The following is a 24,515-nucleotide window of genomic DNA, read 5'->3' on the forward strand; positions in this document are numbered from 1 at the left end:
AGGAACTGATTTTAAAAAAGATTCTGGACTGTGCAGAAATGGACAGTCCAGAATCTTTTTTAAAATCAGTTCCTCCGTGGGTAGTTCCTCACTCTTCCAGTATTGAGCAAGTGCAATCCTCGCCGCTGTGATTAAATGTAGCATCAAATACATTTCTTGTTTGCTAATGTTTTCCGGTATAATGCCTAACAAGAAAATTTCAGGTTTAAAAGCTAAGGATTTTTGTAGCATTTGCTCAAGCCATTTATGTATTTTAATCCAATACTTTTTCACATGTTCACAGGTCCACCACATATGGTAAAAAGTACCCACATCATGTTTACATTTCGAACATCCGTTTGACATGTTTGGAAACATCTTGGCTAACTGACTTGGTGACAAATACCATCTATAAAACATTTTATATAAATTTTCTTTATACGAAGTTGCTAGTCACCTTAACATTTCTCTCCCATAGCTTTTCCCACTTTTCTAATTCAATATTATATCCAAAATTTTGTGCCCATGTTATCATAGTTTCCTAAAACTTGGCATGCATATTAAGGAGACACAAAAGGTGTTGCATCTCATGGCTACTTCGTTTTAAAATGCATTGATGTTAACACGTCCATGACAAGCACCTAGTCGTGTTTGAAGCTTGAGAAGATTAGCAGGTGGAGAGAGAGTTCTATGTCATGCCAACATGATGAATGCCTTCAGACCATACTCTGGGCTTATTACAGCCCAAGGGATATTTTGGAAACACCACAGGCCTTCTTTAAAGCTTTTGTGCGATTTAAATAAAATTGAAATTCTTGCTAATTGTTTTTTTCTTATTGTATTGTTTTTACACCTTGCTGTAAATTGCCCAGAGAGCTTTGGCTATGGGTGACATAGAATGTAGTAAGCAGTGATGATGATGATTCCAGTTCCCACTTTTATGGGGCAGCCCCTCAAAAATCGGAGTATATGGCACTTACGGGGGTACAGGGGTGCACCATGGGAACTGCCATGTTGCAGCAGGGAAGAATTCACTTGGGCTCGGGTGCAACGCATCCAACTCATGACAGCTGCATAACTCACTCCCAATGTTTCAGGCTGGTTAATGTACCAAGATTCAGATAAGAAGGAATACAGCAACAGAACTGCCAAAGAAAAAGATCTTGGAGTAATTGCGGACAACAGGCTAAACATGAGCCAACAGTGCGATGCAGCCACCAAAGGGACAAGTGCTATTTTGGGATGCATTAATGGAAGTATTACTTCCAGATCATGAGAAGGAGTAGTTGCCCTCACTAGTCAGACCTCACCTGGAATACTGTGTCCAGTTCTGGGCACCAAGAATTAAGAAAGACGCATGTGAATTAGAAAGGGTCCAGTGGAGGGCAACCAAAATGATCCAGGGCTTGGAAACGCTGCCCTGTGAGGAGAGGCTGAGGGAACTGCCTTGAGAAGAGAAGCCTGAGTGGGGACATGATCTCTCTCTGTAACATGGGTCCTCAAACTACGGCCCACGGGCCGGATGCGGCCTGCCATGCCCATTCATCCGGCCCGCCTCAGAGGTTTTGGACTCAGCAGTGGCTTGCTTGTGTGGAGATCATTTTGGACTCACTTGGAGGAAACAATCTCCGTGCAAGCAGGCTGCTGCCTCGCCGTGCGGCATGCCCCCCCCCCCCCCCGCCGGCACTGCCTTCGCGGCCCACGCCCACCGCCAGCACCTTTCAACTGGCCCCCCATTGAAAAAGTTTGAGGACCCCTGGTCTGTAAGTACCTCAAAGGCTGCCACAAAGAGGAAGATCAAAATCTCTTCTTACTAATGCCAGACTGTAGGACACGGAATAATCAATTCAAGCTGCAGCAAGCCAGATTCAGGCAGGACAGCAGGAAAAGCTTCCTCACTGTCAGAGCAACACGACCGTGGAAGCAGCTGCCTGGAGAGGTGGGGGATCTCCACACTGGAGCCATTCACAAAGAAGCTGGACAGCCACCTGAGCGGGATGGTGTAACGTGGTGTCCTGCAACAGCAGGGGGACAGACTGGATGGCCTTCATGGCCCCTCCCAGCTCTACTCTTCTATGATTCAGCTTCAGCACTGGGGGTGGTGGCCTGATGGAAACATGATCAGAGTCCCTTGGACCACAAGGCGATCAAACCAGTCAGTCCTAGACATCAACCCTGACTGCTCTTTAGAAGGCCAGATGCTGAAGATGAAGCTCAAATGCTTTGGCCACCTAATGAGAAGGAAGGACTCCCTGGAGAAGACCCTGATGCTGGGAACGATTGACGGCAAAAGGAGAAGGGGGCGGCAGAGGATGAGGAGGCTGGATGGGGTCACTGGGGTGGCAGGTGTGCGGTTGGATGGACTCCAGGGGATGGTGGAGGACAGGAGAGCCTGGAGGGATGTTGTCTATGGGGTCAGGCACGATGATGACTAAACAACAAAAACTTATGTTCTGCATTGTTAGTCCAAGGGCTCTCTAAGTGATTACTATAAAAATAGAATTCAAATACAATAATACAATAAAAATATATTAAAACAAGATTCAACAAGATTCAGGGCCAATAATGGAAGGATTTCTTCACACACTGCATACACCTGAAATTCACTTCCACAAGGTGTAGGGATGGCCACTAGTTCAGATGGCTTTGAAAGGGGCCTAGCCAAATTGATGGAGAAGGCTCTCCAGGCTACTAGTCCTCATGACTTGCTATTGGAGGGTGCAAATGTACACCATTTTCTGGTTATCATGGACAGGAGGGAGCAGTTCCATGCATGCCCTGTTGTGGGTCCCACTGGCCCACAGAAAGCTAGACGGACCCTTGCTTTGATACAGCTAGGGTCTTCCACAGTTCTTAGGATTCCAGCTGGCCCGACAGGTTTAGGGTCCAACTTCTTACCAGCAGCCCACTTTGCCTACAGTTCCACTTCTTGCTGCACCTAGCAAAACAGGCAGAAATGCAACAGATGCAGCTGCACCTTGCAACTCTGGTTTGGAACAGCAGGTTTAAAACGTGCTGAAAGGCATTTTAAAAAGTGCATTTCTCTGTGTACTGCTTTTCTGGAACCGATGAGGCTGTTTTGCAAAAATTCAGGGAAAAAAGCCAATAATACATGACAAACAGTAAAATTGAAAAACCCCAAATTATTATTTTATTTATTGCAATCCTGTACCGCACCATAGTCCGAAGGCTCTCTGGGCGGCTTGCAAATTAGCAAATAAAAAGGGATGCTCGTTTGCTAAATGCAACTTTCTCTCCAGCACATCCTTTCCTCCCTCCGTTCTTAAATCTTCCTTTTCCCCTTATAGCAGCCCTCTAATTTTGATGTAATTCGCCGTAAGTCACATCCGAAGGTCCCTCGCCTGAGAGACGCAACCCCTCCTTCCAGAATTTAAATCAGGACGGGGAGGAGCCTGCCCGGTCTTCTAATGAGGAGCATGCGCATAAGACGTCCTTGTCTCCACTTCCTTTCCCTTAGCTAAGATGGCGGCACATCTTTGTCTGTCAATCTCGACTCGCCTTTACACGAAGGAAAGAACCGCCCCAAGCTTCTTCTAGGAGCATGCGCACTTACTGATGGGTCTTTCCGCCAGCTGAGCTGGGCCCCGCCCCCTTTGAGGCGCATGCGTTCAAGTCCTCAAAACTGCCCTTCCCCGAGATGGCAACATCCAATGCTTTCGCGGCGGACGCCGGGCAAGACGCATGCGCCGTTCCTCCTGGCGCGGCCGTTCCTTGCCCAAAATCGCGATGGTGGCAGCCTGAGGGGAGAGAAGCCCTCCGCTGAGGCGAGGCGGCGGCTGAGGCGCTGCACGGCCTGCCTTTCGCTCCCCTGCTTCCTCATGCCTCGCCGGAATGCTCCGCTCGAGCGGCTTCTTTCGTGGCGTCGACTGCCCCTTCGGGCCGGCCTGCGGGAGGCCCTACTGCCACTTCCGACACCCGCTCGGGGCCCAGCTGGCCTTCGAGCTCTCCGTGCCTCGGTGCCTCCCCGTCTGGCCCGGCCCCGCAAGACGCCCAGCTGCGGCAGCAGGTAACTGGGTCGAGGGAGGCGGCGGCTCCCGCTTCGCCCGAGTCACTCTGCCCATGCTCAGATGCAGTCGCTGGGGTGGGTGCCTGAGGCGACCATTGGAGGGGGCCTCCGCCTTGCCTCGCCCGCCTCTCCTGAGGACGCTCTGCACAGGCGCAGAGGCTCCCCTGGTCTCATCCGAACGGGGGAAAGAGGAGGAGGCCCCCTCCAATTCTCTCTTTCTCGGAGCAGGCCTCGCCTGGGCTAAAAGGAATCTGCAAATGTTCACAGTTGGCCCAAAGCGGGGTTGGGGGGAAAGAATTTAAGAAAGCTGGTGCTCCCCACCCCCTCCTGTGGCAGGGGAAGGTGGAGGGCGCGTTTGTCATTGGGAAGAAGCTGTTTTTATTTGCGGCCGTGGAAGGGAAGTGGCCCCTTTCCTTCTGGAGACTCATTTCTCTTATCTATAATACAATGTATAACAGGAGCCTGGCACTAATTGGGGGGGGGGGAATGGTTGTGGGTTTTCTCTCCTGGGCCCCCTCACACTGCCTCTGTAGGAAAGAACAGGATGGAAATGAACTCTGTATATACTCATTGGCTGTAGTAACAGTTCCTCCCTCTGTGTGTAAGGAAGTTTTCTGAGTTGCTTTGCAACTTAGGTGGGTTGCTCCTAGAATGCCTTCATTGCCTTTCAGCAGCTTTGCTTGTCTTTTGTACATGTAAGTGAACTAACTGGCATTTTTTGTTAAATAGTTACCATTTTGTGGGAAGGGGCTTGATTTAAGGGACCTTCTAACACATAATGTGATGGCAGCAGACAGAGGTGACTCTAAACAGTAGGCTAAACAGAACCTCCAGTTCCAGGGACAAGCTACCTGTATTCTCCAGTGGTTGAGGAAGAATATCAGCACAGCATGCCTGTGACCCTGCTAAGGACCCACACCCAGCATTGGCCGGATCCTCCTGGATGTGCTCTGCTTCACCCTTGCAGTCTGCTTCTTTGTCTTCCTGTCACTCTAGACCTGAAAAGGAGAAGCAGTTAATGCTGCATTCTACCCGTTGAGTGAGAAAAATCATGTGGTAGCTGTAATGAGGAATACTAGCTGCTTGTGGCAACAGTGGTGGGAAGGGAGACTGCCTGCTGGAGGGGGCATAAGGGTGTCTTGCCCAGGTGCCCTCCAAAACCTGGTGCCCAGGCCCTGATGAAAGGTGGGGGAAGAGTTGCTGTATTCATATTTATTTATTTTAAACTTTTGTATGCTGTCCCTTATACATGGCATCTCGGGACAGCTTTCAATCATTAAAACAACCACAATAAAACAGCAATGAATAAGAGTTAACCAAAAAATACAAATTAAATAAGTTAAATAAAAGTGACTGTTAAGCATTAAAATTTAAATTAGTTTTTAAAATGCAGTTAAATAAAAAGGCTTTAACCTGGTGCTGAAAAGAATGAAAACCTCTGGGGAGCGCATTCCAACCACCAGCCCTTGTGTTATCATATTCTTCCGTTTGGTTCAAGAGTGCAGTCTGAATGTCTTGGAGATGTGTGTGGACGTATCCTTTGCATGTATACCTTGTGTGCAGTTGGTATGATGTGAGATCAGTAACACTGCCACCCCACATAAGCAGCCTTGGAGATCCCTCCGATTGTATATCAGCGCAGCTGCCAAACTGTGCCTGAGGCATTGCTTGTACCAGCATCTTTGGCCACAAGTGTGTTGGTGCAAAAGCTCCCTTTCCCACCCCGCCAGAAGGTAGTGCAAGGGATTTTTTAAAAGCTCTCTTTATTGAAAGTTTTCAGGATGGTTTCCAGAGCACATAATGTTTTGGGGTTACATGTTGTCTCCAGTTTAGGGCAGCCCTATGCACAAGTACCTGCCAAGGCATCCAGTCCTGGACCTGCAACCCAAGGCTGCAGCTTCCTTTTTGAAATCAACCCACCTCACAGTTGGTCTTCCCCCTTTTCTGCCTTCAACATTCCCAGGTGTTGATTGTCTTCTCCAGGGACTCTTTCCTTCTCAGGATGTGCCCAATGTAGGAGTGACTCAGTTTCCTCATTTTTGCTTCCAGAGCAAGTTGCAGAATGATTGAGTCTAGAACCCACTTATTCATTTTTCGGTCCAGATATTATAATAGTGAAAGCAAAATATCGAAGGCCTGATCACAAAAGGAATCATGCAGTATTCTGGCACTGCACATTGTCCTACTGACATTGACAATTAATTTGAGGCTGGCTGGATCACAGGAGGTAGTGAGGCTTTCTTCACTAATGCACAGCGTGTGCAACGCTCGGTCATAACCTGATCTTTAGATGCCAACTTGTTTTGATGTTTGAGGTTAAGGTCTTTTGAGGAGTAGGGAGGAGTTATTCACTTGCTTTTCACTTGGAGCGTATGCTGCAATGTTAATCTCAGTTGAGACACTTTCAAATGCCTCTCTAAAATATTTTCTTTTTTCCCCTCTTCTGAGAACCAAAATAGACCCAGAAAATTAACAGGTGAAGCTTTTGGCTTCTATTTATCCATGCTGCTTTACAGTAGAGCATCCAACCACCCACCTACTGGAAAAATACTAGCTTTCTTTCAAGGCAGTGTCTCTTTAAGAGACCTGGATGTATAAAGGTGGGACTATGACTGGTTTCCTGCCTCCTCTTCTCTAACGCTGAGTTATCAGATCTGCCCAAGGCTGGCAGTCATGGCTGGGTATTGTGACATCCTTGGATACTTGAGTGGCTGGAGTCTGTGCAGGAGATAATAAAAAAGGGCTCTGGTCTGAAGGCATGAACAAGTACATCTGTTGCTTGTTAACGAAGAACAGTCCAGGTAAAAGCAAAACACATCATGGTTGCTTCTGTCCTTTTTAAAAAGTTGCTGCATGTATGTGTGTGACAGAGAAGAAAGAGAGAGGTTTGGGAGAAGAAAAAGGCTTGTGGCAGGCAGCAGTCATCCCCCTCCCAGCTTCCTGGGTCCCCCAAGGAGGGTAAATCTTGCTTGCAGGCTGTTTGCCTTCATTTTCACTTTTCAAGGAATACTTTGCAAATATTAGCAAAGTTTCCCCACTTGCACATGTAAAAATCACTTGTAAATAAACCCTGCTGTTTTTGTCAAGATTTTAACACCAGAGTTTGTGGCCTTTGTTAAGGCACCTGATTTTAATGTATTTAAAAATTGTATTGGGCATAATAATACCATTTGCACGGTAGTTAGAGTGACACAGGAAGGGGATCTGAATTCTGTAGTGGTTCTCTCACTGAATGTTGGTGGGGTCTTGCAAACTCTCACGGCATCATAGAATAGCAGAGTTGGAAGGGGGCATGAGGGCCATCATGTCCAACCCCCTGCTGTTGCAGGACACCAATTCACACCATCCCACTCTGATGGCTGTCCAGCTTCTTTCTGAATGTCTCCAGTGTGGGAGAGCCTCCCACCTCTCCAGGCAGCTGGTCCCACTGTCCTATTGCATAGTTTCCCCTTCAACTTAGATCCCCTGGAGGAGTATTTTTTGTTTTTGATTTTACAGTACTTGGTGCTTCACATTTCCTAATTTCAGCTGTGATATTGACATAAGTATTAAATAAGTATTAAATGTACACTTATGTACAAAGTGTGTTAAATGCACATTTTCAGAAATTAACTTTAATTAACTTTAATCGGGGCTTAGCTGACTACAGTCTTTCTTTTCCAGAAACTACAAATTAAAACAATTTGGTGAGGTAAAACAGGACAGGAAAAAGGCATTTTATTATAGGGCTATACACAGGGAATGAAGAAGTGCTGGTTGAATGAGAAGTGACATGCTTTTTAGTAAGTCCTCTTTTGAGGTTTATAATGGCCAAAGTATATCAAAAGTTTAAAAAATGAATTTCCAAAACATGATTACTATATGCTCCTAGAAATATAACACAGGTAATATGCCCTTGAAAAATACAACAATAAAAGCCAGCTCTCTTGTTCATCAGGAAAGATGGATGCCTGCTCTATTTCACTTCAGAAATTTCACTTCAGCCCTCCTCTCTTACCTGTTATTGAGGCATGGCAAGAAGGAAATTTTCATTCATGGCACCCAGAATTTGAAATGTCCTTCCCATTGTGGCTTGCCTTTGGCCAAGCGTTGCCGCAAGGAAAAGATGTTGCTATGGTGTTTTAATCTGCTCCTGTCATCTGTTGGTTGGCTCTCTTCCACCCACATGCACATATCATTTTGGGGCAGGATTAGAGTTAGGAACATACAGCTCCATGGCGTTCGCTGTGTGTTGCATTAACTTCTGCTGTGAGCTGCTTGCAATGTATTCATATAGAAAGGGGAGTTAGGGAATTAATAAACGATCATAGCAGAATGGTTGTAGTGTCCCTGCAGGATCGAAAACAGATGAGTTCCTTCTTTCGTTAGAAAGCAGTCTTTATTTTTCTTAAATGCGTCACTAAAATAACCCAGTGAGTAGGAGAAGAATTCTGAGCTTGTGAAAGTCATGCTCTGCTAAATATGGGCCTTAAGCTTTGAACTGCAGGTGTTCAGGAACCTTCCTTCTTCTTTCAATGCTGATTTTGAAGGAGTGAAACTCTTAGGGGGTTTCTAAAGTCGTTTTTGAACTGAGTTTTCAGTAACTACTTGTGAGCAGCTACAGATTGGGAGGATCAAAAAGGTGGGGAGGCCGCCTTTAACACCTCATTCAGAGGAGGGAGTGCCTCTAAGATGCGGTGTATCAGATATCTGTTCCTCTCAAAAACGTGAGGGTGGAGGAGATGAGGTCAAATTATCCTTTGACAGAAAGTAAATTATTGCATAGGGTACTTTATGAAGCCCTTTTCTTTGTTGATGGTCTAGGTGGTCTTATCTCTGTTCTTCAGACAGATGAAAAGTGACAGACTGAAGAAGCTGATAAAAAGAGAAAGATGGCCTTCTTAGATAATATATCTTTTTTAGTATTGTTGTGGATAGCTAAGATCCCTCTTTGACCTGCTACTTCCAAGGGAGTTGAATTGAGGGTGAACTTGGGCTGAACCAATCTGTTCTTTTCTCAGACATGCAGTTATCGATACAGGCCTGCCATCAGGAAAATATTCAGCAGCTAGCAATAATAGCTGCTGAAGGGCTAGTGGGGGTACAGGTGTAACTGTAAGGGTAATTTCTACCTCTGTTCACAACCTTTTAAGAAATCTTTGCTCCTTTCCTTAGTATGATAGGAAGCTATTTGCTGGACAAATGCATAGGCCTGATAGGGTTGGAATAGGACAGGCACAGGGAACTGGGTTGGGGTAGGGACTGATTGCCCCTCCAGGCCTCTTGCAGGACCAGATCACCCTTTCAGACCCTCCGTGGGCCGGATCTTCAGCTGCACCCACCAGCATCTCTCTGTGTGTTTTGCCTGATTTGGACAGCACCAAAAGGAGCAGCCCAGCGTGGTGTCTCAGGCTTGGTGAAGCACTTGGTTTCCTCATGAGGAGCAGTCCCCCAGTGTCCACCCCCTGTGGTTAGCCTTGAGCTCAGATCAAAGATATCAGCAGGGATCCCTTCACGGCGAGGGGCCCAACAAACCCAAGGAGGCTCTGTGGGCTGGATGCCACTGTGCCCCAGGCTGGCTTAGGCCAGTGAAAAATGAAGGTTCCATGTCCCAGGTATATGGACTACGGACCAGAACTGCTCCCTAAAGCTGGGAAGATGGTGGTGGAGTTAGCCACAGTGCGACTTCTCTGTACATTAAAAAAAAAACTTTTATAGACTTATGTATAATGCAGTAGCATTAACATCAAACATAATATAATAGAAGCAAAAAGCTCATGTTTCCACATTTCTGTCATATCCATTAAGCCACCATTAAGCTTTGTCCTTATTCACCTCCATCGTTTGCTTGTGAAAGGAGTGGGGGGGGGTGCTTCTTTGGTTCTGGCCAGTCTGCTGGTAAATACTCTGATTTAAAGCAACTGTTACCTGTCCTTGCCTCAGATTGGCTGCCCTTTGCCCATTAGGCCATGTGTTCCATATAGGCTGACCCAAGTGGGGCTGACCTAGAAATAAGAACAGGGGGCACAAGATGGGTGCCCATTGCTTTGTCTGTGGATTCCAAATGTAAAAGCAGTTTTAAAAAGGGACTATCTGTAGATGCTAAAATAGATCTCTTGAAAAGGAGAATTTACCATTTGTGCATTGGGAAAACTCTGACGGGATTTAACAACTATTGAGCAGCCCCATAATAGTGCTCATTTGAGCTGCTTGGTGGCTTATAAATGCAAAAATGAATGAATAAAGCTTGAAATTAGGAGCTTTCCTCTGTGGATTTGTCCAAATCCTTGTCTAAAGCTACTGAAACCTCTGATGATCAGCACACCAGGCAATAGCAGTTCCATGCACCCCTTCTGGATTGTGTGAGGAAAGCGATCTTGCACTTCTCACATGCTCTTGTGTTCTATGAGAGGCAGGAAAACATTTGTCCATGCTGTGCATAATTTTAGACATCTTGATCATACACCCCGATTCCTGTCTCCTATCTTGTTGCTGTTGTTGCTAGTTGTGAAGTCGTGTCCGACCCATCACGACCCCATGGACAACATTCCTCCAGGACTTCCTGTCCTCCACCATCCCCTGGAGTCCATCTAAGCTCACGCCGACTGCTTCAGTGACCCCATCCAGCCACCTCATTCTCTGCCACCCCTTCTTCGTTTGCCCTCAATTGTTCCCAGCATCAGGCTCTTCTCCAGGGAGTCCTTCCTTCTCATTAGGTGGCCAAAGTCTTTGAGCTTCATCTTCAGTACCTGGCCTTCTAAAGAGCAGTCAGGGTTGATCTCTAGGACTGACCAGTTTGATCACCTTGCTGTCCAAGGGACTCGCAGGAGTCTCCTCCAGCACCACAATCCAAAGGCCTCAATCCTTCGGCGCTCAGCCTTCCTTATGGTCCAGTTCTCACAGCCATGCATTGAAATTGGGAAAACTGTAGACGTGACTGCACACTTTTGTTGGCAGGGTGATGTCTCTGCTTTTTAGTATGCTGTCTAGATTTGCCACAGCTTTCCTCCCCAGGAGCAAGTGTCTTTTAACTTCTTGGCTGCAGTCCCCATCTGCGGTGATCTTGGAGCCCAGGAAAATAAAATCTGTCACTACCTCCATTTTTTCCCCATCTATTTGCCAGAAAGGGATGGGACTGGATGCCATGATCTTAGTTTTCTTTTATGTTGAGTTTCATGCCAACTTTTGCATTCTCCTCCTTCACCCAAATGTCCCTAAAAACTTGGGCCTGAACTCAAAATGACTTCTGTGTCTCTCCTGTATTGGCTTTTGACTGGCCTCCTGGTTCTTATCATTGGTTGCCAAATTTCCTTCCCTTTCCTTCCAGTAACTCTCTGAGCCACAAGGGCTTGCTTGGTTCAGTGAGGGGGTGTGTGTGTGTGGTGGGGGAGGGTCAGGTCTTTTCCTCTCTCATTATGGTTGAAAAAAACCACACGGTCATTTCTCCACAGTGAGTGGTCTGTTGCTTTGATAGCTTTCCAGAGCCCTGCAGCTTCAAACCATTAGCTAGGATTCTTCCTTCTCTCATGAGATTCTCCCATGCATAAAGTCTTCGTCACTTTGAGCCCAGGGGATACAGTGGACAGTGTAACTTTGGAATGTGAAGCTCTACCTTCCAGTCCCCACCACACTGTGAGCTCCTGTAATAATCTTGGGGGTATTCCCTGCCTTATGTAAACCTGCTAACCTCACCCAGTTGTTGTGACAACCTCGACAGATAACCCCACATCCATTTGCGATATTGTGAACTTCTTGGCCGTTCGCCTAAGATCGAGTGCATTGCTATGACCTTCTTGATGAAAGTTGCCATAACTCTCCAATGCCTAAAGTTGAGCATCCCTGTTTTATTTCATTACTTGCCTTTCTCTCAAAGCTCTTAAGAAGGTTCATGGTTTAAAATAAATTAGGAAGCTTCCGTATACGGAATCAGATCCTTGGTCTATCAAGTGTGGTATTGTATATTCCGATTTGCATGTCTCTGCTCACCATCTCACCTCTTTTCCTGCTGCATCCTGGTAGGTGGTTATACACCGGGATTTGGTGAGAATTCAAAGAGCAGCATTGATCCTGATCTTCTGTTTCTTTTCCTTCCAAGGGTCCGGCTATGACCCCTACAACCCGGAACTTCCCAAGCCCCCCGTGCAGAGTAGCAATGGCACCTTGGGGGACATTTCCAAGTCGGCCGCCAGCATTCTGGAGATGGAATTGGTGGACAAGGCCATCGAGGTAGCTAAGAACGAATACGAACTTGAGCAGAAAAAATATGAAGAGCTCTTGGAGACCAGCAAGGCTCCTTTGCTCACTGCCACGGCTGCTGAGTTGGTGGTACCGGACTCATTTCCTTCCCAGGAATATACCGTAGGCAGCTACGGGGCTGGAGGCAGTGCCGATTACAACCCTACCCCTCTCGCTGCACCTTCGTCCAGCCAGCCCAGCAAGTATACCTTGGATTCTTCCAGTGGTGCGAAATCCAAGGGCAGCTCGCTGGAGTATGTTCCCACCATGGTCACCCAGCCGAGGAAGTACGGCTCTCCTGTCACAAATAGCAAGTACATCATCGACAACTCCAAGCCTTCGACTGACTTGGAGTATGACCCTCTTTCCAATTACTCTGCCAGGCTGCTGAGCAAAGTGAAGGAAGAGAAGAGTGCAAAGCGGAAGAGAACAGCGGATTCTGAGGTGAGCTCTCTTTTGCTGAAGAAGCACTGCGATGAAGCTAGCATGTTTGAATTGCCAGCCAAGTTCTCTGACTCAGAGGAGGAATGTGAGCCGGCATCAAGCACCCCTTTGAAATCCCAAGGTAGTTTGGAAAGCAAAGGGAGTGGTGGGTCAGCGGCCAAAGAAAAGGGGACCCAGCAGGTGGATGCCAGTTCTCGGCAGATGAGAGAGACTGCTGTGCAGTATGATATGGGAGACATAGAAAATCCCCAAGGAGCTGCTGCCCAGGACATGCTGGAAAAGGATGCCAAGGTCTCCAAAGAATCTTCCGGAAGGCAGGGAAAAGGCGGAGGAGCCCCCAAGGGCAAGCCGAAAAAGAAGAAAGGTGATGGCCATCAGTTGGAGCAGAAGAAAGACCAAAGCAGAACTGTAGGCAAAGAGAAGATTGAATCCAAGGGGCAACGCAAAAACGGGGAGAGGGGCAAGGGCAGGCATGGCAGGTCCCATGTGGATGGACAGCAGAAGAACCCAGAGAAGCCGAGATCTATGATAGGATCTGGGAGTAAGGAAGAGAGTGCAGGCAAAGACAAAACTTGTGCCAAGGGATCTGGCATGGAGAAAGCAGGGTCTAGCAAGAAGGATGGTAAGCTGAAGCCTCTTGACCTGAAAAAGAAGACGTGGGCTCCTAGGGCTGAGCCTAAAGACAGAAAGGGCAAGCCCCTGGCCTCAGAGAGGCCGAAGGACACATTGGCCAGCTCCCTGACCAAGGGGAAATCGAAGGCCAAGTGCCAGGCTAAACAGCGGGCACCAAGTCACGCCGACCTCTTTGGCGACGAGAGTGGGGACGAGGGGCAGGCATCGCAGGCATCTCCTGCCTCCTTCCCCAATGTGAGTTCAGACTCAGACGGAGACGGCGGGTCTTCGTCTCAGGACAGAAGAGTGAAGAATGTCAGGCAGCCTAAGCCCCCCAAGGCTCCCTCCTCAAGGTCCTCGTCTTCCGGGGAGGTAGATTATTCCCTTCTGGAGAAGGATCTGGACTTTGAATCCGACCCCATGGAGGAGTGTCTCCGGATTTTCAATGAGTCCACTGATATCAAGATGGAAGACAAAGGCAGGCTGGGGAAACAGGTAAGGGCAAGCAAGATTGGAATGGCCAGAACTGGCAGCGTGATCTTGCTCCTATGATAACCTAGAAGTGGGCCCCTTGAATTCAGTGGGGCTTATTGCCAGTGAGGATGGATAAGGCTATGCCCTTACTAGTTCTTTGAGTGTGGCAAGTGGGCTCATCTGCATTTGCACAACCCCTTTTTGAGCTTAAAGAGAAGCAATAAACAAAGGGATACTAATGGAGGGCATGTCGTGAGTGGAGCCGGCTGGAGCCGGGGGTCAGACTAGATGGCCCGGGAGGACCCTTCTGACTCTCTCTGTTTCTATGAATGTGCTGTAAAAGGAGAATTGGCGGGGTGGGATTCAAATTGAGTGGGGATTCAGTTCAGTTTGACCTGGCTGGAGTACTTGCCTGTTCTCACTGTAGCAACAAGATAGCTGAATATCACCATGAAAGGGGAGGAAAAGGTTCCAGGAAGGAAGAGTTGCAAAGCAGCCTTGGGCCAGCCAGGCAGACCTTGCAAAATTGTGTGAGCATGTTCCTAACGGAGCTCGGAATCTGTGGTGCACTCCAAGGATTGCATTTCTTGGGGTCAAATTCAGAGGCATTGTTGTTTGCTGGAATGAGAGGTGACGGTGAAACCAGGGACAACAACCCAACTCTTGGTAGTCCAGACTTGCAAACATTCAGTGCTCATCTCCCCACCCCTCCAACGGTAGATGTTTTATTTAAAAATTATTCCTGTGCAAAAGTTTGATAGCTTGAGTTGTGTCAAGCCCCAAAATTCCCTTTGCCCCAGCGAAACACTGCATCTGATTATCCATGCAATTGCGGCTACAAGTTGAGTTGTCAGATTCAGACGTCACTGATAAACGGCTGTCCTTGCAGGCAGATAGTGGCAAGGCAACTAGTTTGGGACCGGCTGCAGAATGCCCCTTTCCCCCTCAAGGTTGGCCGCCTACAGCAGGGCTGTCTTTTCTTACTGACCACGTCTAAGCCACTGGCAGGGACCTTTTTGGCTTGAGGTGCAGCAAACGCCTTTCCCCCAACATGGTCAGCGCGGCTATTTCCTCCTGTTTCAAAGAAGTTTCTCCTTTTTTTTGCAGTTCCTTTAACTTGGATTAAAGCATCCATTTAAAAAGTTGGAGGGAAAGCCAGGAAGGTCAATATCAGCACTGTCTTTGCAAATGCTCTCCTCTCTTTCTCCCACTTAGCCATCAAAAGAAGGGCTTGAGGAAAAAGTAACGGAGGAAAGCTTAACCACACTCTTCCCTGGCCAGAGAAGGAGGATCTCTCACATAGCCAAGCAAGGAAATGTAAGTGTGCTCTGAAGCAGCACCAAGTGGGTGTGTAGGTGGAACAGGTCGTTGTGTGTCCTTTCTGCAGCCGTGCTGCTCTGGGCCTTGGCAGACCCATAGGTCCAGCCCAGAGGGGTGTAATGTATTTGCTGAAAAAGGCCTGGCGTGCAAGCATAAGAGTTGACGGTTCTAGAGGTCATGGTGCACACTCACCGTGTGGGCCTTGCTCCAGCCTTGCCGGAAAGCCCTCCGCATGCATTGCTCCGATGTCGGGGCTGTGTTTCGTCCTGACCCCTGAGGGCACAGCTCCGTTCAGCCTTTTGCTTATTAAGGCGTAACCTGCACAGTGGGGAGCCCCTCTCTCTGCTCAGGGGGGCTCCCTGTGCAATTGGGAACCTTGATCACCCCAGGTTTTCATTTGGGGGGTGGGGGGAGGGGACCCAGGAAAGTTTCTTCTCTTTCCGTGGTTCTCACTCTCAGAAAGCCATGCTTTAGATATTGCATGGACTTGGTTCTATTTTTAGTTTAAATTACTTTCTTGAAGTACTCTTATTGTAATAACTTTATGTTCTGTCCTCGGCTTTGAGTACTTCGCTAAATGAGAAGAGCAGAATCCTGCAATTACACTGAAAGAGCTAAATAGCCCCAATTTTATTGTTGTGATTTCTGAAGACAAGCTCTTCTGTCTGCGCAGGAACAGATCTACATCAGGATAACTACCAACAATCATTAAGTACTTCTAGTGCTTCTACATATTAATCAGCGTTGTTGGCACGTGACTGCTGGTATTTGGCCTGCAGTCAGCACATCAGATGTTCCGTGCTGTCCCTGTTGGTCCATTAAATGTTGCCCCGTGACCAAAGAGATAAGAACTCAGGTGAAATGGGTTGGAAATACCCCAAACTCAAATATTTGCAGGTTCTTAGTAAATGTTATGCCACTGTTCCGAAATCCCTTTGCAAAAGTGTGTGGATTTCAGGGGAGCAGAGCAATGTTTTTCATGCCCTGCTGCAAAATGAGAGCAGTGCAGAAGCTTCTTCCCGTTCCCATCCGCACCCCCGGTTTGTGGATTCTGGTAGCGTGTTCTCCTATAGCGTCTCTGCAGTCCTCACACACAGGCTAGGAGGTGTGAAGTGCTGAAGCTGCAAGGGGAGGCACATATCCTCCAAAAGCTCTTTGTGCTCCATCTGTCTCTGGCCCTTCACAGAGCTGGGTTAAAACATGCTCATAATCCAGGATGCTCACCAGGGCATCAGGTGCAGGCAGTCTGTCTGTGCAAAGTGTCGTGTTCCTCCTTCCGCAGGCCGAAATCCAAGGCAAGGCAGTTGTCCGTCCCTACCGGCCCCCGACGGCCCAGGAGGTGTGCTACCAGAGGATCCAGCTGGCCCAGCAGCAGGCAGCGCAGCTGGCCCAGCAGCAGCAGCAGCAGCCTTCCACACCAGCACAGTCCCCGAAGACCCTCCAGAAAGGCTGCTTTGCAATCCACAGAGGAGGAAAGAAACGGATTGCTCACGTGCCCAGCGCAGCCCTTCCTTCCCTCTCGAAGTGCGGTAAGGGTCCTGCTGGTCCTTCATTCTTGCAGAGCACCCTTTCCCGTGCGCACGCTGGCTTCTGCCCGTTTAGTCCAGGGGTGGGAGCCTGACGGGTGCACGGCCGCCTCTTTCGGCCTCCTGGTCTCTGCCCTGGCCCAGCCCTCCTCCCAAGTAGCTTGACACACTTGTGGTGACCAGGCACCGTTACCACAAACCGTAGTGTCACTGAAGGTTGCAATTGCCTGGTTCCAGCGTACAAACTCGAGCTGTTTGCAGCCCGTGCTATGAATCAGCATTCCTGCTCCACAATATAAGCCTATTTCCTGCACTTCTGTGGTCTTTGACTTTTGAAGGGAAGTTAAAAACAATCTTACATTTGCATATGGCCTGAACCTCCCCCCAGAGCTTTGAAAAAAGAGGGAGGGGTCCCAGATTTGAGAGGTGTAGCCCTGGGGAAAACGGGACTTGTGTGGCCCATGATCTCCTCCAGCCAAACCTGCAGAAGCAGCACACCCCTCCTCCAATTCCCTCCATAAACTGCTCTCTTTGCCTTGCGGCTGAAACTGAGGCAGTAATGGTCCAGGTGGGCATCACCTTTATCCCATGAGCTGGAGGGAGGCCTCCAAAGCAGACAGGCAAACCTTCTGCAAAGACTTGCTGAGGGAACTCCTCCGCTCTGAGCCAGTTCCCTCTCCAGCCAGAAGGGGGCTTCACATCCCTGCTGCTCAGAGGAGTATCGTGTGCGCTGCCTCGGGTTTCCTGCAAGAGGAAAAGGACAGTGTGACTCTAATAATAACAGCAACGTAGATTTGGGGTCTTTTCTTCGGGCCCGCAAGGCTGCCTTGATTCGTTCCTCCATAATTTCAGGCAGTTTACTAGTGAATACCCGAGGCTTGAGTAGGAAAAATGTGCATGGCTTCCCACTGTGCTTTTCACCAAGGTTCCTGCAGGAATCCAGGGGGCTGAGGGTGGCTTGGTTGTTGGATGGGGCCTTCCAGCCCAAAGGTGGGCCACACCTTTTTTTAAAGGGTTGCAGGTCAACCAGGTGGGGTGCAGAGGAGGGCCGTGAAGAGGGGGAGCAGAATGGAATACCTGTCCTCTGAGGAAAGGCTGAAGACACTGGGGACATTTAGCCCATAGAAGGAAGGCCTGAAAGGGCAGGCACACCGAGAGGGAAAGAGACTCGCTCTCCGCGACTGCCCAGAAAGCAGAATAGAGGGAAAGGGCTTCCCTGACCAGAAGCGGGATCTTACTTGAGCAAGGAGAGAAATGGGGTACCAAGAGTCCTCGAACAATGGGTCCAGTGCCTTGGAGGAATGAGCAGCGGGGGCAGCCCCTTGATGGGAGGCTTCTGGGGACGCTGGGAATTGCACTGGGGAGGGCAGCTTGTAGCTCACGTTAGCCTCTGCTGGCTCAGGCTGATGGAAGCTGTGGGCCAAAACACTGGGAGAGGCACCTGTTGCCTGCACCTGTCTGGATGCACCTGTCGGCAGCTCCAGGGCTGCAGCACGTTTGATTTTGCACAGCCTGCTTTCTGCTTTTTTCCCGAATCCTTCTAGTCTGTCAAAAGTTAGATGTGCAAACTCAGAACTTTTTGTTAGGCTTGCAAACTCCCTCCTCCTAATAAGCATTTCAAGGGCCACTCACAATGCAAACGTAAACCAGGATTTTAAAAAACCATGTAAATGCAGCGAAAGAGAACAAAATCACAAGTGGCGAGTACGTGGGCGGCAAGGCCAGGGAGCCCTAAGCCCTGAGATGCAGCTCATCTGTCCCAAGGGATGATGGATCTTGCTGCCTCATCGCCCGGGTGCCAAAAAGGGGCCAGGACAGCCTTCCTTTCCCTCCCGTGGCTCGGACAGCTTGTTTTTCCCATGTGTCCTTCCAGCTGCCGGAGACCCTCTGCAGGCCTTTCTGCCCAGGAACCCGGGGTCTGTCAACAGTGCCGACTGTCTGCCTTTGAAAGCGCGTACACTCACTGGAATGGCGTCCAAGACGACGACAACAGATGTCCCCAAAAGGATAGCTCACGCTCCCACGCTGCAGGTTAGCTCACACATCCTGGAATCGCTGTGCAATGCAGCAGGGGTGGCTGGAAGGTTTCAATAGATCAACAAGGAGGCTGGTCTGCCACTTGTATGACAATACCAGCAGCAAAACAACTCCCCTCCTGCCGCCAGATGGCTTGTTCTTCCGTGCCATCAACTTACGATGACCCTATAAAGGAAGGCCCTGCAGAACATCCTTTCCTGGGGTGCCCCACTCAGCTCTTGACAACTCCAGGCTGTGGCTTCCTTGATGGAAAGGATCCATCTCCTGTTTGGCCTCTTTCTCCTCCTCCTGCCTCCTATTTTCCTTAACGCTGCTTTCCTGCTGGAGTGAAGAAAGTTTGGGGTAACCAGCCTGGAATTTTGTGTGGAAGGATGCTGGGCTTCATTCAGTCCTGGTGGTACTCAAATTCAAGGACACAAAATTCTTTAATTCTGAATTTTGTGCGAGGTTCCACTTGGTGGACCTTGGGGTTCTCAGAAAAAACAAAGCAGAACTTGCATGACTGTCTGTCGCGGCAATAGAATGCTTATGCAGGAGATCTGGTGTATGTAGGAGAGCAGCCTGTGAAAAACAGCCGGCTTGGGAGTGACTGAATTTCTCAGGCAGCTTGTGGTCCCTTTTCTCCCTCCTTCTAGAGCACCACCTTAAAAAGACCAGTTATCCCCACGGAGTACGGTGCCAGGGTCCCCACCAACATCCGCCAGAGGTACCTCAATCTCTTCATTGACGAGTGCCTGAAGATGAACCTCTCACATCAGGAAGCTTTTGACAAGGTGTGTGCCTTGGTGGTGGGGAAATGGGCCCAGATCCATGTGGACACAGGTAGGTTATGTTTGTATGTATGTATGTATGTATGTATGTATGTATGTATGTATGGTTTTTGTGTGCTGTCCCAATTTCTAAAAAAGTCCCTGAGAGGCTTAGTGCAGAAAAAAATACATTGCATCTAAAATAGGAATAAAAACAAGAATAAAGCCAGATTAATTGTAAAAATACTGGGAAAATAAAAAGCTTTTTGCCTGGTGCCATCGCTCTGTTCCTTTCAGCGCCAGGCAAACCTCCCTGGGAGTGAATTCCACAGCTGGGGCACCACCACTGAAAAGGCCCTGCTCCGAGTAACTGTTAAGTCCAGTTATCTTTTACTAGCTGCTCCTCTCTGAATTTTTCAGTCTGCTACTCTGATCGAAGACATGTATTTTAGAGAAAAGTATGCACAGGCATGCCTATTAGTGAAAATAACATGCAAAAATTAATTTTCCTGGGGAAAATTACTGCAACAATGCTGCTGTGAGACGACCAGGCAGCATCTGTGCCTGAAACAAATTTGCCGACGCATCTTGAAAGACAGATGAAAGCTGTCTCGCAAAAATGAGAAACTCCACAAAACTGAAATTGAACCATGGCTGTTACTTAGTGGCTTTGCTCTTCACCAGTGTTGACGGCAAGCCTAGATGGAACGAGACGCTACAGAGGGAGTTGCATGCTCAGTGAGCAAACTCGACTGCCTTTCTCAGGGTTTGGACAGAACGTGAAGCAGCCTGATTTGGGGTTCTGTGACGGTCCCCTGCAGAAAGAGGCAGATTCGAATGTGCTTCAACTCACTGTCTTGTTTTTGAAAGCATATTCTGTTAAGTGGGAATGACTTAATAATTTTGGCTTGGAGTTTTTTGTTTCGGGGTTTTTTTTTTTTTGCAAGAGGAGAAATATAGCCCCAAAGTGCGGCCTTCCTCCATTCTAGTTCTCATGAAGGTCATAAAATTTGATGTTTGTGCGGTACCAGTTCATAAACAGGGTTAGGAGTTTTCATGCTTGTTCTGTCAGTGCAGGAGTTAAGATTTGAGTGTTCGTACAGGAGAATTCCATCATGCGAAGCCCCCACTTAGAGTTTGGAGGCAGCCCTGCCCAGCCCAACCCAGCCCAATGTAGTCACCAGTCTAGTGCCTCAGCTTTTGAGATCTCAGCTTTGTGACGGTGCGGTTTTTATGTGGTGTTTTAACCCAGCATTGCCAGTAATTCTGCAAACTTCATTTGTAACTTCATTTTAGTCCCTCTTTCCAGAAACTCCCTGCCCAAAAATGCTTTCAAGGACACTAAATAGCCAAAAATGGTCTGCTGCCAACAGTGGCAGGCCCTGCATTTAATAAAAGTTAGATCTGGCCTGTGGAGGAAGAAAGTAACCATTGAAAAAGCTCTCCTGCCTGATTACCTGGAGCCGTTTCTCTTGTGAGGGATGACCAGATGTGAAGCTCTTTTTGTATCTTGCTTTTAGCTGCAGTTAAAGGTGGACATTTTCGCCAGTGTGGTCAGGCCCTTTTATTTAAAAGCATTTTTTAACCCCATAGTGAAAGGTTTCTTCTGGCTTATATGCAAGCGGTCATGCAAAAAAGCCACTGCCCATGGGCTTTCAGTCTAAAAAGAAAGAAAAATCAGTGAGGAGGGCAGAGGGAAACGGGCAACCTCAGGCAGGTATCTTTTGTCATCCATCTAATGACCTGGAAGGGGAAAGGAGCGGCCTGATGGAGCCCTCCTTTCAGCAGAGCTCATGTTTGTGATACTGGCACAGCGCCGCTTTCCGTTTGTGTTCCTTGGGAGGTGGCATGCCAGCCCACCTCTCGGGGCCGGCTGGTCACTTCATATTGCAGCAGGCTGTGCGTGTCTTGGTGTAGGACAAGCTCTTAGGAAGTCGTCAGGAGAGAGTTGGGGACCCTCTAAACCAGTGGAATTGGGGAGGGGCAGTCCGCAGATCCTTGGCATGTTCCTACTTCTTGCCTGCCCAACTCACCGGAGTCGTGTCTCTACCCGGAAGCAACTGGTCCTGAGCTCTAAGTGGGATCATTGTCCTGGGCTGCCAGAAGCTGGAAGCCTTCCTGGCATAGCTCGTCACTGCAGTTGAGAGATGCTCAAACCTGTCTGCTGAACCTGCCTGTGCTGAAGACCTGAATGGTGCCGTTTGCAGGCTCTGTCCGAGGAGAAAGTGGTCTATGAGCGCAGCACCAGCCGGAACATTTACCTGAACGTGGCAGTGAATACCCTGAAGAAACTGAGGAGCCAGCTTCCTAACGCCTCACAGGAGGTCCGCAGTACGTACCCCTGTTTTGTGTCTTGGGACAGCGGCACGTTTTGCTCCCTGCGTGCTGCTCGGCTCTGTGACCGTGTCTCTGTGGCTTCCAGCCACCTCCTTAATGCCTTCGGAGTCCACGTGTAACAAACTGATCCTGAGCAGAGCTCAGACTTGTGCAGCAGAGGAGGGGAAGACCTTCCTGCCCAGCAGGGGCAAAGCGCCCAGTGACATCTGTGGGAGCAAGCACGGTAGCCTGGCCTCATTGTGCCTGGCCATTGCCATTCCTGCCCAAGCATTTTTCTCAGGCAGGTGTTATCCATCTGGGGTGTCTGGGAACCGTCCAGATAGCAGCGTTGAACCACGGAAGCCCCGAGTGCGCAAGGACCTGCAAAGCCGGCTCAGAGCGACTCCTTTTTGTGGCCTCTCCAGTCACACACTTGTTGACATGCTTGGCTTGTGTCTTTCCAGAGATCACCAACCCGAAAGTGGTTTCTCACGAGGCCGTGCTAGGAGGGAAGCTGGCTGCCAAGACCAGCTTTACGTTGAATCGTTCCGCAAGTACGCGAGTGGAAGACCTGACAGGTATGTCCTCCTTTCTGTCATGCATGCGAGGACTCTGGCTCTACCTGTTCCTTAGTTGAGGATGTGCTTTTGTTCCTTTTTACCTGATAAGTCTAGTCTAGCTGGAGCTGGGAGTCAGGCTAGATGGCCCGGGAGACCCTTCTGACTTGCTCTGTTTCTAAGTCTTCCAGGCTGTTTACTAAAACCAGGATATATCCCTAAGTAGAACTGAAACTAGTTTTTCCCATCTTAAAAGCAAATCAGAGCATTGAAAGGTGCAGAGGTGAATGGGCTGGAAGACACTTCCGGAGTAACAGTGAGCTCTTCCCAGAAAACCAGCTCTAGGCATGCCAGGCAGACTTGGTGGACAAGAAGTCCTACCATCAGTGCACAGCCAATAGAAAAGATGTAGTTGCCCAGTTACAGAAAACCTAAATGAAAACTTGAGTGGGCTGCAGCTGCGTCCTTGAATCTTCCTAGAACATCTATGTACTTAAAGCAATAATGTTTGAAGCAAAAAAAAAAAATAATCTGTTTTTTTTTCAATGGTGCTTGCACTGGGTTGTAGTGTCTTGCTCATGCTGTTTATAAGCTATTGCAAGACTTACCTGGGCAACAGGCCAGTAAAAAATATTTTAAAGAGGTAAGGTGATAGAAAAAATAAAACGGGGTGAAAAGGGGCTATGTGATCTCAAAAAGATGGGGAAGATTAATTTCATTGAAAAGGCATTAAAACAGATGCTCGGTGAACTGCTTTCTAAGGAGAATTTTCCACACTAGAACTGAATCTATCCCTGGAAGGCATTTTATTCAGTTATTTTATTCAGTTATTTCTTAGATTTCTATCCTGCTTTTTTCTTACAAACTAAAAGTGGCCTACATCATTCCCCTCCTGCTGTTCTCACTCTTATCCTCACAGCAAAAACTCAGTCAGGTGAACTGGGTGAGAGTCTGTGGCTGACCCCAGAGTCACCCAGTGGTCTCTGTGGCCAAATGGGGACTAGAACCCAGATCGCCTGAATTCCAGACCTGTGCTCTTGACCACTGCACCATGCAAATGGACCATGGCTAAAAAGCCTGAGGTAATTTTAGGTGGCCTCAAAGGAACAGGGTGTCCAGGTGGCAAGATGGACTGGCATTGCTCTCTTCTGGACCAGTCAGACCCTTCTAGGAATTAAGCCATGGTGCCCAGAACTACCCCAAGGGAGGACTTGGCAGACTGGCGCATGTCCAGAGGCAGGAGCCAAAGATGGCGAGGGGTCTACAAGCCACATCCTGGGAGGCGTGGTAGAAAGAACAGAGTTTGCTTACCCTGGGGAAGAGAGTGCTGAAAGGGGATAGGATGCCATTTCCAAAATCCCTTTGGCCTCTGCACAGGCAGTGGTGCAGATCTGCTCGGTTATTCTAAAGGGTCGGATCTGAGGGCTGAAAAGCCAAGGGTTGCACTTTAGGAAGAAATGCCAAATGCGGAGAGCTCCTGGGTGGCGGTGGACCCTGTGAGAGGTTTCCAGGCGGAGGCCGGCTGGTCCTCCAGTGCTGTGCTGTTGGATCTCCTGGGTCAGCAGGGGGCTGGACTTTATGACTTCTGAGAGCCTCTCCTGCTGAGGAAGGGGCAGCCCTTCAGCCAGCAGCAGGCCAAGTGGTGAAGGCCCCCTCCGACGGAAGGCTTCCCTCGTGTGCAGGATGAGAGGCCGTTGGATGCCTCCTCGGGAATGGTGGCCTGTGCTGTGAGCTGAGTGCTTCCCTCCCCAGCAAGACAGGCTGTCCAGCACTTCCTGTAAGCGTCTTTATTCTGCATAGACGTCTCTCAGTATACACAAGCCTCTGAGCATGCCCAGAGTGAGATGTTGACCACCCCCTCCACTCAAAGCGTTGCTTTTGAATCCTGAGCCTGCCTCGGGAAGGAGGTGGGTGTGCCTGCACTTCACACTGAGCCCCTAATTGGGTCAACCTGCAGCTGTGACGACAGGCCCTTTAGTCCCTCCTCAGGAGGCGGGCGTTCTCTGCCCAAGAGACTCCCCGTTTCCCTGGCTCCTCCCTCAGGATGTTTGTCCTCTCCTCCTCCATTCCCACAGGTGGGGGGACTGGGCCCCATCGCTGTCCTTGAACTGTTTGCATCCAGCGCCTGCTCAGACTGGGACTAAGAGCTGGAACTGCAGGTGCAGGCCTGCCACTGCATCAACAATGCAGTTATCAGAGTGTCAGCTCTGATCCCCGTCTGGGTCAGCCAACTCCCCAGCATCCTCGGAGTCCGAGCTAT

The 24,515-nt window shown here is 48.9% G+C and overlaps 1 protein-coding gene across 2 annotated transcripts in view; it reads left to right on the forward strand.

The window, feature by feature from the left end:
* The first annotated feature begins 3,651 nt into the window (after positions 1-3,651).
* Positions 3,652-24,515, forward strand: part of REXO1 (RNA exonuclease 1 homolog) — a 28,127-nt gene continuing 7,263 nt past the window's right edge. The window contains exons 1-8 of one of the 2 annotated variants that reach the window (XM_044453427.1): positions 3,652-4,006; positions 12,081-13,771; positions 14,966-15,067; positions 16,353-16,599; positions 18,470-18,627; positions 19,269-19,406; positions 21,590-21,713; positions 22,163-22,276. In XM_044453427.1, the coding sequence (XP_044309362.1) occupies positions 3,832-4,006; positions 12,081-13,771; positions 14,966-15,067; positions 16,353-16,599; positions 18,470-18,627; positions 19,269-19,406; positions 21,590-21,713; positions 22,163-22,276 (2,749 nt within the window). In that variant the 5' untranslated portion in view covers positions 3,652-3,831. The remainder of the gene's footprint in view (positions 4,007-12,080; positions 13,772-14,965; positions 15,068-16,352; positions 16,600-18,469; positions 18,628-19,268; positions 19,407-21,589; positions 21,714-22,162; positions 22,277-24,515) is intronic. The other variant, XM_044453426.1, reaches the window with a different exon arrangement.

Source organism: Varanus komodoensis, unplaced genomic scaffold, assembly GCF_004798865.1.
Source record: "Varanus komodoensis strain SLA01 unplaced genomic scaffold, ASM479886v1 scaffold79, whole genome shotgun sequence".
Taxonomy (NCBI): Eukaryota; Metazoa; Chordata; class Lepidosauria; order Squamata; family Varanidae; genus Varanus; species Varanus komodoensis.